This window comes from Canis lupus, chromosome 5 (genome assembly GCF_011100685.1).
Source record: "Canis lupus familiaris isolate Mischka breed German Shepherd chromosome 5, alternate assembly UU_Cfam_GSD_1.0, whole genome shotgun sequence".
NCBI lineage: Eukaryota > Metazoa > Chordata > Mammalia > Carnivora > Canidae > Canis > Canis lupus.
Window position 1 is genome coordinate 58,775,559 of NC_049226.1, and position 13,019 is coordinate 58,788,577.

The 13,019-nt window shown below is 51.4% G+C and overlaps 1 protein-coding gene across 6 annotated transcripts in view; it reads right to left on the minus strand.

Moving 5' to 3' along the window:
• Positions 1-506: 506 nt before the first annotated feature.
• CEP104 (centrosomal protein 104) overlaps positions 507-13,019 on the minus strand; it is a 38,156-nt gene continuing 25,643 nt past the window's right edge. For 2 of the 6 annotated variants that reach the window (XM_038537751.1, XM_038537749.1), the window contains 7 exons: positions 12,228-12,264; positions 11,759-11,825; positions 11,090-11,198; positions 9,022-9,160; positions 8,810-8,877; positions 6,601-6,691; positions 3,078-5,443 (listed from right to left, as the gene is read on the minus strand). In XM_038537751.1, coding sequence (XP_038393679.1) covers positions 5,328-5,443; positions 6,601-6,691; positions 8,810-8,877; positions 9,022-9,160; positions 11,090-11,198; positions 11,759-11,825; positions 12,228-12,264 — 627 coding nt within the window. In that variant the 3' untranslated portion in view covers positions 3,078-5,327. The other 4 variants (XR_005359810.1, XR_005359809.1, XM_038537750.1 and 1 more) reach the window with 4 other exon arrangements.

The following is a 13,019-nucleotide window of genomic DNA, read 5'->3' on the forward strand; positions in this document are numbered from 1 at the left end:
AGCAAAATATTAAAAAAATAAAAATAAAAATGTGTATTACTAATTGCATTTTCCACTTGCATATTGTTCAGTGTATTTTTAATATTTTTTATAAATGTCTTGTTTATTCAATGATAAATTATACTCAATCTTTTAGGAGTTTACAGTTCATTTAATGTTTTATAATTTGTTTACATGTTATTTTAAATGCATTGGATATTGTTTTGGTATTTTTATCATATGAATTGTAAACTATTTTTAGTGAAACTACTGTTTTTAATGTGAAATAAATATTGAAATGCCAGTATTGCTTTGTTTTTTAAAAGGTTTATTTATCTGTCAGTGAGAGAGAGAGAGAGAGAGCACGAGTCTGGGGAGCAGCAGAGGTAAAGGGAGAAGTAGGCTCCCCACTGAGCAAGAAACCTCCCTCACCCATTTTGGACTCTCTCCCAGGACCCTGAGGTCATGACCTGAGCCGAAGACAGACACTTTACCGACTAAGCCACCTAGGTGTCCCAGTATTGCTCTTTTTTTTTTTTTTTTTTTCCTGATATTGCCATTCCTAATCTTTGTTAAATGTTTTCCACATACCCTTCAGGTGAAAAGTGATGCAGACATTAGGCGTATGGTGTCCTTATCCAAACAGTGGGCACAATTATGACCCCCAGAGAAGTCCAGGCTCTAATCCCCAGAACCTGTGCAAGTGTTAAGTTTTATGGCCTAGGGGAAAGATGGGTGATGATGGGTGACCTGAAGATGGGGAGGGGGCCCAAGGTGGCCACAGGGTACAAGTAGAAGAGCAAGGCCGAGATGGGGAGCCAGGGGGCTGGTGGCTGAGCAGCCCCGGTGCAGAAGAGGGGCCCTGTGCTGGAGTAAGCAGGTGCCTCTGGAAGCGGGGTGGTGAGGAGTGGATCCTCCCTGGAGCCCCCATGGAGGGACACATCCAGCTGAGCCCCGATCGTAGACCCGAGGGACCACGGGAGATGTGTGATCTGCAGGATCATGAGGGAGGGTGCACAACCTGTCCCAGCAACAGCAGGTCCCTGACACTCAAAGCGAGGCTGGAGGCCAGCGCAGTGCTTTTCTGGCGATGTACAGGAACTCTCTGGGTCTTCCGGTGCCGACTCTCTGTGGGTGGCCTGTTGTAAATGTGTCCTTCTGGTTTTCTGTTTCTGTGAGGTGTCCTGACACGCCTTTTGACACAGACTCAGGTTGTTAGAGAGTCAGATGATCGATTGTTTAGCTGTTGTGTTTGTGTCTCATTTCATAAATCTCCATCTCATTCAGAAGCAGAAAATACAAAATAGGTCTGGGTAGGTTAAACCTTTGAATTGGAAGAACCTAAGTAGTGATTGCTTTCTGTTCCCGGCCCTGCTCCTGGCCTGGCCACCAGGTGAAGCTTAGAGCCTGGACACCTGCAGGCTTGGCCTCCTGCCTCTCCCACCCCAGGCTGGGATCCTGGCATCTGGGAGACAGCACTCCCAAGTTATTCCATACCCCATGGGGATCCCTGCAACACCCCCACCCCTTTAGGCAGGACACTGCACCCTCCCTCTCCTGGACAGTCCCAGGACACAGAGGTGCCAGAGATGCCTCTCCCAGGGAGTCCTCAAGCTGCAGGCCCAGGGCCACAAAAGAGCGTTTTGCTTGATGACCTCTTGTGCACAGGGGAATCTACCCAATGGAGCATCTGACTTAACCCCCCTGACTCTCCCCGCCCCTCCCGTGATACCCGCACTAGTGGGTTCTGGTTAGGGGGCCTGGGGCCTGAGAAGCTTGGTGGAGTCTTGAGGCCTTCTGGTTCATGCCTGTCTCCTTGCTCCCCTACCCCTTGCAGGCACAACTTAGTGAGGGATGAAGGGCTGGGGGTGGCCCTCAGCTTAGGGGCGGGCTCCCTCCCCCAAATTGCAGACCCACAGGCCAGGCTGGGCCTCATCAGCACCTTCTCCTTGGCTTCACTCCATAGAGGGGAAACCAAGGCAGGTCTGTGAGGATCCAGTGTTCTCACCTGGGCCCACTGCCTTCTAGGGAGCCAGCATCCCTGTCTGCCATTGAGGAGGACTTCAACTGCCCCTCTGCCCCATCCCCATCCCGTGGTCCTTGTGAGGATTCTGTGAGGAGTCCAGAAGATCCCCAGGGGATTTCCCCGCCTCTGTCCCACAAGGAGCAGCTCAGAGGGTCACCACCCTAATCACAGATTAGTCTCTCCTGCAGCCTGTGTTCCAGAGCCAGGGTGTTCAGCTGGCAGCCCAGGACTTCCTTGATGGGGAGGGTAGGCAGAGGCTGGCCAGGGGTGGTGAGAGCCAGGAAGGCTCTGGGCACACACCACAACAGCGCTCAGCTTCTCTGCAGAATGGACCCGGTTTCTAAGAGCAAACAGGCAATGGCACAGAGGAACATCTCATTCCAGCCGCACACAGAAGGGCTCTCTCCTCCTCTTGCACCTCTGCAGGGGTGAGTGGAGCGCATGCCCTTGGAACATGCACCCTTTGGTCCCATGCTCTGCGGTGCGCGCACACACCCTGTTCACCAAACAAAAACAATAGAAGTCATTTTCCTGTTGAAACTGTAAAGCCATTAAGGTTAATATATATTTGTGGAAGGGGGGGGAAAAAACCTGTGCATTGTAACTTCAACATGGAAGTGAGTTTGCAATTCCCCAGACTAATCAAAGCTTAAAATCACCCCATAAATCAACAGAGAAAATACTGCCTTTTTACTTATTTGAAAGCCAAATGGCCTTGTTGGAGGGTAAAAGGTTCTGCGGCCAAGGGGACCACGGAGGACACTGCCAAGTCCAGTGGGCCCGTGACACCAGGTGAGGACAGTCTGACTCTGTTCCCAGGGTAGAGCTGGTGATGATTTCCTCCAGTTAACGCAGCTTACAGTCCTTCGGCTCGCTCAGGAGGAAGGCCAGGCTCTGTCAGTCTGTCCTCATCCTCGCAGCAGATCGCCAGCTGCCCTCTCCACACACCCCCACCCCCAGCCATATGCAATTTGCCTTTTAATTGTAATCTTGAAATAAAAGTGACAAAACATTTAGTGATCTTTTTATTGTGTCAATATGCTCAGGGTGAACTGACCCCTAGGCCCTGAAATAACAACAAAAATATATTAGTTAGATATTATCATTCTGGTACCTGAAATAAAGACAAATATAAAACTATGTTAAAATATTAAAAAGTTGCAAATTTTCATTAAAAGTATTTACATGTGTATTCTGATGCCAAATTTATAGACATATTTCTTTTAAATTAGCTTGATAAAAAATTCTGAAATATGAAAATAATAGAAATAAATAGTTAAATATCCACAACATATTCATGAATGAAAAGTCAATTATTAATTCCTGTTCCAAATTTACATATTTATTTATAAATGGCCAAGGGGTCTTACAGTTCCTTCCAAATTTTTTATCTTTTATTTGTGGTTCCTTAATAGTATATAACTCTGCTGTAAAGCTTTAAGTAGCCACTAATCACCGCCAGAGATCATCTCAACATAAATGCACAATTCTTCTGTAACCAGCAATGCTAACTGGTTTTAAACACCCCGATTCTGTCATCTCTAAAATTAAATATTTTTACAAATATCTTTTTTAAATTTATAATATATAGAAAATATATATTTAAAGGTTTTGATTGGAGGGGAAGGGAGGATTCCTTCCCTAACTCGTGTCACTGTTACTCTAGTTACAGAAGTGGCTGGTCTGTGCGGTGAGGACGGAGCCAGGAAGGCTCGTGCTGTAATCCCAGTGGCATCTGCACTCGGCTCTGTCCGCTCAAAGTTTATTCTCCTGATATACTTTTTTAATTGAGTTATTTTATTATTTTATTATTTTTTTGAGTCATTTTATCTAAAGGTGATTCTCTTAGTCCTATTCTTGCTGCATTAGGAGGAAGTATTAGTTTATTCAGGATGGAGTGAGTGGTGCACATTCTACCCGGGGAGCACGCTGCTCAAACTTAGCTGTTAGTTTTCTAATATCCATTTTGTTATTTCACATGGTTGGGAATGAAAAATACTTACACACGATGTAGTACACATCTGACCCACTCTACCACTTCTCACTGGTGTTCGGAAAGCCTGCCTGGTACTCAGGACAGGAGAAGCATGCCTGGGCCGTGTGGGGGGACAGGAAGGGCTGGCTGCTGCAGCGGGTCCCAGAGGAGACGCTGGGGCCTTCCTAGCAGAGCTCACACACACACTGGCTCTTCCCCACAACCACCTGCATATGAAGCATGTGGAACCACTTCCCAGACACGATGGCTGGTCAGGAGCTGGTCAGGGGGCTGGATTTCCAGGTCTGGCTTCTTCATTTTGAGCGATGTTGGCTGTTTTAAGTGTTTTAAGTGTCACAGGACGTGTCTGAGAGTGAACATACAGTCGCAATCCAGGTGTGGACATGTGGGGGGGAGCACGGTAGGCCCAGGGCAGCTGCTTGGAGCCTGCTGGTCTGTGCTGGATGCTCACTTGGGGATGTTACAGAATGTAGAAGCTACCCCACGCCAGAGTCAAGTATAATGCCATGTTTGCCTCAAGGGTTTAAGAAAGGGTTGTTCCGACCGACCCGAGCCCAGGACAATCAGGTGACTGACAGTCACTTCATAATTCTGTTGGGGATGGCACACATGGGAGGGACGTGAGCACCCTGAGGACAGCTCTGACTTGACTGACAGCAGCGTCGACCTCCGCTCCACTGGGGGGCTGCTGCAAGAGGGGGCTGCTGGGCCCAGCACTCCTCATGGGCCTCCAGCTGGGAAAGTGCCGCAGCGGGACCCATGCTCAGCGGCCTGTGACGGTGGGGGGGCACGGGCTCCGCAGAGACGGGCGAGGAGATGTGCTGGGCAGAGAAGGCCCCCGGTGAGGCTCGTGTGTGCAGTCTCTCTTCTGCTGGTCACCGCTGCCCGGGGAGCTGAGGCCCGGCAGGGACTCTGCAACACGTGGGAGCCGGACATGCAAAGGTCACAGCAAACCTTCGTGGGGATCACTGCAAGTGCTTGAGAAGAGGGCACTGTGCTCGCACTACGCCCTCAGCCTGCTGACCTGCCCGGGCGACAGTGTCAGTCCCCTTCAAACACAGCGACTGCTGGCTCTTCTGTTCACACTGGCTAGGAGGGCAGAGGCCTGGCTGCGTGTAACTGTGGTGGGTCTGGTCCTAACCCCAGGACGCAGGCTCTTTGGTCAGCTTCCAGGGCGTGGCAGGTAAGGACGAAGGGGGCCAAGGGACAGTGGGGGGCGGTAGACAGGGTCACCTTGTCCAAGGACGGATTTTAGGAGAAATGATTCACAGTCAGGAAACGTGCTCAGTCCCTTGTGGGATTAAGGGAGACAGAACGTGTGTCATGTCACCGCTTTGTGTACGTCCTGCCAGAGCTTTTGTTCAGTCCCTTTGGGGTCGGGATCTTGCTTCCGATCTTTGATCCTGAGGTCCCTGTTTTGGTCACGGCTGTGCCTCTACCTGCTAAACACACAAAACATAGGCACTGAGTTAGGAGGGAGAGTCAGTTACGGACAGAGCATAAGGCCACAGTGATGGCGCAGTGGCCGCTCAGTCCTCAGGTGGCTAGGCTGAGTGGGCAGTGAGGACAGGCAGTGCTGGCTACACAGGAGGTGCCATGTGAGCTGACAGGACAGGAGGGAGAAGAGCTCAGGGGAGGGACCCAACATCAGGGGTGGAGGGGAAAGAATGGAGCTGCTTGCCAATTGCTGGCATCAGAAATTCAGTTCCAGAAATGAAGTGAAGGAGCAGCCGTGGGACCAGAGCTTCACATCCTGGCTGATTCACCTCAGGGCCTCCGAGTGCCCATGATTGCTCGTCTGTGGAGGAGGCTGCTGTGAGGGGGGCGCCCAGAACCCACATCCCGGCACTCATCTTGGTTATTTTCCTACTTATTATACGTCCCTAAAGTCAAGCTGTGCACTCAACAGGTTTTTGGTCAGGAATGATTTTCTAATGAAAAATAAACATTCTTGTAAGATATTCTAAATCTAACATAAAATAACTAAAATTATAATTTATGAAACAGGCAGGGATCCCTGGGTGGCGCAGTGGTTTGGCGCCTGCCTTTGGCCCAGGGCGCGATCCTGGAGACCCGGGATTGAATCCCACATCGGGCTCCCGGTGCATGGAGCCTGCTTCTCCCTCTGCCTGTGTCTCTGCCTCTCTCTCTCTCTCTCTTTCTCTCTCTGTGACTATCATAAATAAATAAAAATTAAAAAAAAAGCTTAAAAAGAAATAAAGAAGTATCTTTATAATAAAAACAAACAAACAGGCAGCAGCATTACCTGTGAGTCTCCTATTTAACTTTGTGTTTCTAAGTGCTCTGTGTTGGTGACACAGAAAGACACCGAGGACCAGGGTTGCACCCTAAGAACACCCAGGGAGCTGGGTTTGCTGTCTCGATGACGCCTTGTGGAGCCTCGGGAAAGGGCAGGACCATAATGAAAGAACCTCTGGCAAGAGTGTGGTGCTGACAAAAAGAGTTCTGGTCACGCAATTAGCCTGCTCGTTAAGACCCAGAGACAGGACACAGACTGGAGGGACATGTCTCCAAGCCACCGCAGAGGGGCGGGGACCCCTCTGCGATGGCACAGATGTGCAGGAAGGCACGGCCTTACCTGGCAGTGGAGCAGGCACCTTGTGCAGCACGTGGGTCTTACGCAGGTTCATCGTGCAGCCAGCTGGGCCCATAAGATGAACTTTCCACGCCTGAAACAGAGGAGGAGGCACACAGTATGGCAACCAGGCAACCGACAGAGCTCACACTGGAGCTGAAACCAGGGGCAGCCATGGCTCCTGGGCCTTGTTATGTAAGTGTGTTTGACCCCCAGGAGTAGACAGTGGCTCTGGGTGGACGGCCAGTAAGAAAGCAGGGGTCAGTCCTATAGTGACAAAGAAAAAAATTCTGCCAGCAGCTGGGTGAGCTTGAAAGATCCCTCCCCCGCATAGCCCACAAATGGGAAGGTGGCCTGGGGATACCCTGTGCAGAGGGGCCTTCACCTGTGCCCACAACTCCTGACCCACAGAAACTGCGAGATAATAAAAGGGTGTTTAAGCTGCCAAGCGTGTGGTGATTTGCGACACGGCACAGATGACTGTACTCTGAGAAAACAGATGAGGACGAGAGGCCTGCAGACTGCCTTGTAGCCGTGAGCTGTGAGCTGGGCTGCGGCTCCCCAGCTGGGAGCATGAGGGCATGCAGGAAGAGGGGCCGAGGGTTGCTTGGCTCAGAGCAGGCAGTGACACACAGCAGCCAGAGGAGGGGACTGGGTATCACAGGACAGCATGAGTGTCATGGTAGCAATAGGGACACAGAGGCTCCTATTTTCTAAAGATAAACGGGGAGAGAGAACAGTGTGAGAACTACGTATCTCTTAAAACGGATAAGCTGTTGAAGAGGAAACGAGCCCTGTGAGGACAGAGGGGTGGTAAGCAGGGGCAGGGACAGCAGCCATTCTCTCTCTGGTCTTTCCTGAATACGTCCCATTCCATAGACTTTGGGACCAGCCAAGTATTTTATGTCATCATAGGACTTCATTGTAAAAATTCCCTATTCGTCCTGGAAGAACGCACCACTATCTAAGAAGTAACCACAGGAAACACATAGTTTTAAAAATCAAAGATGGATCTGACCTGGCCTTGCCTCCACTCCCCGGGAACAGGGCAGGAGAACTCATGCCAGCTGAGGGGAGGCGGGAGTAGATCCAGCCCACAGGAAACCCTACTAGGCAAAAGGCTTCTCATCAAACTGTAAGGAAAGAGCTTGAGAAAGAAGCTACTTAAAAACATATCGAGTGGTCTCGTGTGCAGCCCCACCTGGAGCCTGTACACTAGTGCTTCTGCCACTGTGCTGCGACCAGCAGCACGAGCCCAAGGGGAGCAGCCAACGGTCGTGGTTTGTGGAGCAATGTGGCGGAGCACTCACAGGGCAAGGGATGCGCTGTCCGGCTGGGCCTCTGGGGAGCACGAGAAGGGGGCACACAGGTTGGGTACAGAGGGAACACCAGCCCACAGTCATTTCTGCGGGTGACGGGACGTGAAGGCTGCCTGCAGGTTCCTTTGCTCTGCTGCGTACTTTGTTATATATTTGACATTTTCTGAGAGTGGCCGAGCAGGGCTGTCTGGTGTGAGTTTTCTGTGGCCAAGAGCTCCAGGGTGCAGCTGGATCTGAGCCGTCATGCGGGTACCACATCCCACGGGGTTGGGATGCAGTGGAGGACGGCAGGTAGCAGTGGGTAAGGAGGCTGGAACAAAAGTGACTAAGCCAGAGGCAGGTCTCCAAAGCTGTACTGCCTGGCACACAGAGGGCATCGCCATGGTCATGTGAGCTGAACAACCCTCACGAGCCTCAGACTCCCTTTGGTCAGAGAAGCGGGGTACAGGACGGAGGTTGGGGAATGGAAGGCCTAAGCCGGAGGCACAGTGGGTGGGCGGGGTAGCAGAGGGGAGAACCTGCATCACCCATGAGGTGGAATTTCCAAACTGCACTGAGCTCGGTTTCAGTAATGAGAAGGATGGGCATGCTGCAGTCTGAACTAGACGCCATTTGGGGCCCCAGGACACAGGGGAGCCCAGTGACTGGACAGAGGCCAGAGCTCACCCCTCAGAGCTGAGCCCTCCCAGAGGATCCACAGTGCTACAGAAGGAAAAGATCACATGAGCAGGTAGGTAAACAGAGTAAGTATTTGGGCAGAGCTGAAACGGATCAGGCTGCTCCCAGAACACTCACTGCCCCCTGCCCGTGGTCCAGCCCTGACAGCCCGGTCATCATCACTTGCCAGGGGTGGCTAACCCCGTGTGGGGTCACTGCCTGAGGTAGACCCTTACCTCTTCTCCAGGTGAGAAGTTCTCATGGCACAGAGGGCATCGGTTTGCCAGCTTCTCTGGTTTGGCAGCTGAAATGGTGTCAATAAAACAAGATTTAGTTCTTCCTATGAGACCTGGACACCCCCTCCACAGCGTGTCCCTCCCCGCTGGGAGGACACTACAGACACAGAGGGCACGGAGGGGTCCAGGCAGGGGCCTGAGCAAGCACTCACGATTACACTCCTTTGTTTTTATGTGTCTGGGCAGCTCTTCCTTCAGAATGGCCTCACTGCAGCGGTAGCACTTCCCAAACCCATCTTTCTTGTCGCATTCTGTCAGCAGGTGCTCCGTCAGGCTGGAGATCTCCACCACCTGCATGCCAAAATGCAGAACACGGCACGTTGCCAAGAACACTGGGGAGTGTGCTGCCCCCGCCGGCCTGCATGACCCGAGCATGCTTCGGGGCTGGGGCTGGGTCCTTAGCTCAGTCCTTACCCTGCTAGCCCACATGGCTCCTGCAGTCATTCACAGTATTTTGCTAAAGACCCTGTGGCCTCCTCATGTGACTGTGGTGGCACATCAAGGCCATTACTAAGGGTGAGGTTGGAGGAGCGATGGTTAATTCCAGGGCAACACTGGTAGTGAGCTGCAGAACAGCTTAGCCGTGTGGCCTCTGGGTTCGAATCCCAGCTCCCCGACACTTTTAAGAGTGTGCACAGAAACAGGATCACAAAGAGTGTCAGGAGAGTCTCTTGCCTCCCTGGTATGTTGGGCAGGAGTGACTTAATGCCCGATAAATCGTCAAGCCATGGACTCATGTATCCTGTGGAGAAGCCAACCATCTCCACTAGGGTCCAGAGTCCACACTGCCAGGCGGAGGGTGGGGGGGGGGTCTGCCCACTTGAGCACTTGCAAGAGCCCCAAGGTAGAGGCAGGAAGTCCCTCTCCTTATCAAGAGGAAGGCCTACTGCACCTCAGAAGAGATTCAAACTTGGGGGGGTAGGAGATTTCTTCACCAAGATACACAAAGTGTCAACCAAGAGACGGACAGACAAGGTGGACAACAGTAAACTTAAAAGACGCATCAGGATGATGCACATGCAGGACCCCGAGTGGGAGAGGGTAGCTGTGGCACCCAGAGCTGGCTAAGGGTTCTGGTCCAGATGCATTAAGGATGGGCACAGATTAGCAGAGCAACTGGCAGTTCAGTGTAATCATGAACAAGAGACTAGAGGTATCTTAGAAAAGAGGGCACTTGAAGGGCCGATGGACACCAGACAGGTGCTGCACCTCGCCATCGGCAGAAGCAGGGAGCTGGTGAGGATGTGGAGCAGTCCCCCATGCCAGGGCTGCAGTGTGGACATGTGGCCCCTCTGGAGTACCGCCTGTGTCAGCCCTGCAGCCCAATGCCGCACGCCCGGTCACTCCACCCCTTGGGGTGGGTGCATCCACAGGTGTGCCAGGACACAGATACCAGAATGTCTGTAGTAACAGTATTCATGGTAGCCTTGAACTGGACACCACACAATTTCCAAAAACAGCAGGATGGAGGGATGAACTGTGGACTATTCAAACCATGAGTGCTATGGAGTAGAAAAACTAACAGGACACAAAGGTCAGGGCAGTAGTGACCCTGGGGGGAGAGGGCCTGGGAGTGGTAACACAGGCATGCCATCTGTGGTGCTTCTTCAGTGGGTGCTAACACACATGACTTAAAAATGGGCACCTCATTTTGTCAAGCTTCATAGATGCTGCGTTGTTTATAAATTGAGGGTTTGTGGCAACTCTGCATCGAGTGAGTCTGTTGGCACCATTTTTTCCAACAGCATTTGCTCACTTTGTGTCTCTGTGTCACATTTCAGTAATTCACACAGTATTTAAAACTTTTGCATTATTATCACATCAGTTATGGTGACCTATCTATTATCAGTGAATATGGCTTGCTGAAAGCTCAGACGATGGCTAGCATTTTTTAGCAATAAAGTATTGTAAAGTATGTACATTGTTTTTCAGAGACAATGCTATCACTCACTTAACAGACCATAGTATGGTGTAAACATAACTTGTGTCTGTCCCCGGAAGCCCTAAAAATCATTTGACTCACTTTATTGCAGGTTTTCCTGTGGGGGCTGGAGCAGAGCCCACAGTGTCTCCGAGCTGTGTCTGCTACATACGTCAAAGAAAACAAATCAACCCCAAACAAAACGGGTAGCTATGCAGGCAGCTATTTTTCCCACAGCTTTTCCTTTCCAAACTCTATAGCTGGAGCCACCTCTGTGACTCAGACCCCCGGGGACTGACCTGCTTGCAGTGGGTGCACCTCGTCAGCATAAGACAATGCTTCCAGTAATGCAGGTCCAGGCCCTCCTCCGTGAATGACTCACTCCTTTCCCCACAGAAAATACACAAACTGAAACAAAACAGAAGTGAGAGGAAGGCCTGGGTGTCACCTGGAGACATGCCCGCCTTCCCTGTCCTCAGGCGGGCCTCACTGGAATTCCGGTCCTGGGGGCACAGCCCACTAGTAGCTCAGTAGGAAGAGCAGGTGTTTGTGACAAATTATCTCCAGGTCATTCAGATTCTAAGCAGTCAGCATAATCTAGCGCAGACTCGAGTTAAGTCAGGAGAACAAAGACATTTTACTGAAATTCCTGTAGGTTTGCTGCCGTGACTGAATGGGAAAAAGTATTGTGTTGTCATAGTATTTTGTGCCTTTAGCAGCACTTCTGACAAATGGGCTGTTGCCTTCTCTCAGGGTCAAGTGGGGAGGCCTCCTGACTCCACCAGAGTGAGCACCTATCAGTCCAGTGTGTGTGTGGGGGGGCGGGGCATGTCCTAATGTTTACAAATGATTGAGAGCTATCAGTTTACAGAAGCCCACCGCGCTCCAGAAAATACTTGCTTCATGGCATGTTCATGCAGCTAGTCCCTCCAACCCTCACAGACCAGGGTAAAGACACCTCTACTTACTTATCTAAATAGTGATTATCTGGGATTTCTGGAGCCGGAGGTGGGGCTGCTTTCCCTCCTTGTGTGTCTGAAATGAAGAGAAAGCATTTAAAAATAGCTTTTCGTAGAAATTATTTTCAAATTTTTAGTAACCAGTTTGCTATGAAATATATTGAAACGCACACAAACTGAGGGGTGCCTGGAGGGCTCAGTCGCTTGAGCCTCCAACTCTGATCTCAGCTCAGGTCATGATCTCGAGGTCGTGGGATCAAGCCCCATGTCAGGCTCTCTGCTCAAGGGGGTCTGCTTCTCCCTCTGCACCCCCTCCCTCTGCTCACACTCCTGCTCCCTCCCTCCCTCCCTCTCCCTCAAATTAATCAATCATTAAAAAGCATAGTAGTCGACAAGGGTTGTATTAGTTTTACATTCCCCGGGTATTTGTTCAGCCAATGAGGTGGCCCCTGCAGGGAGCCCCACACCCAGCACCTACCTTGACTCTCCACCTCCATTGAGGGGCCTTCTTTTCCCTAAGACACAAAAACAGAAAGATCAGGAACAGGTGGCTGCATGGTGAGAGCCTGTCCAGGATATATTTTGACACTGAAAGTAAGCTTTTCTGTATTCAGACTATCAAAGTAACGTAGCACCGTTACTCGTGAGCCGTTAACACCCAACGGTGCACCTCCCTCCCATAGGGTCTGGGCAGCACATGACCAGCACAGTTCTCCACGGAGGCCTAGGGTGCTCCTGAGCTCCACCTCCTCAGCCACCTCCCCACTCCTGGCTCCTTATGCTGGGCATACCTTCTCTCCTTGGGGGTCCCAGGACCCAGCTTCTCCTGACCAGGCTGAGCTGCTGCCCCAGGCCACCCTGCTGAGATGAGGCTCCAGAGTGACAGGTGCACACGGGGACAGATTGCAGCCTTCTACCCTTCTGCCCACTCAGCCTCCATCGGCCCGCCAGCCAGTCTTCAGCTGCCCTTGGAGCACCCTCTGCGCCTCTCTTGCCAGGTCAGGGCCCTGTTTCTGGGGGCCCTCCTAAGCACTGGCTGGTGTACCCGTGAATGTCTCGCAGGTTCATTTACTTCTGCTTGAAACTCTCAGCCGGCTTCCCAAGTCTCCTGTCGCTTATCTCATCTCTGCATTGCCTTGTGCTCCAGTCTCCTGGCTCCCGCCACCCTGCCAGGGCCCTGGTGCTTGAGCTTTGACTCTCCCCTCTTGTCACCCAACTTTTCCCAAGACAAGCTGCCCCAGAGGCCCCCACCGAACTCGGTGTCTGCCAG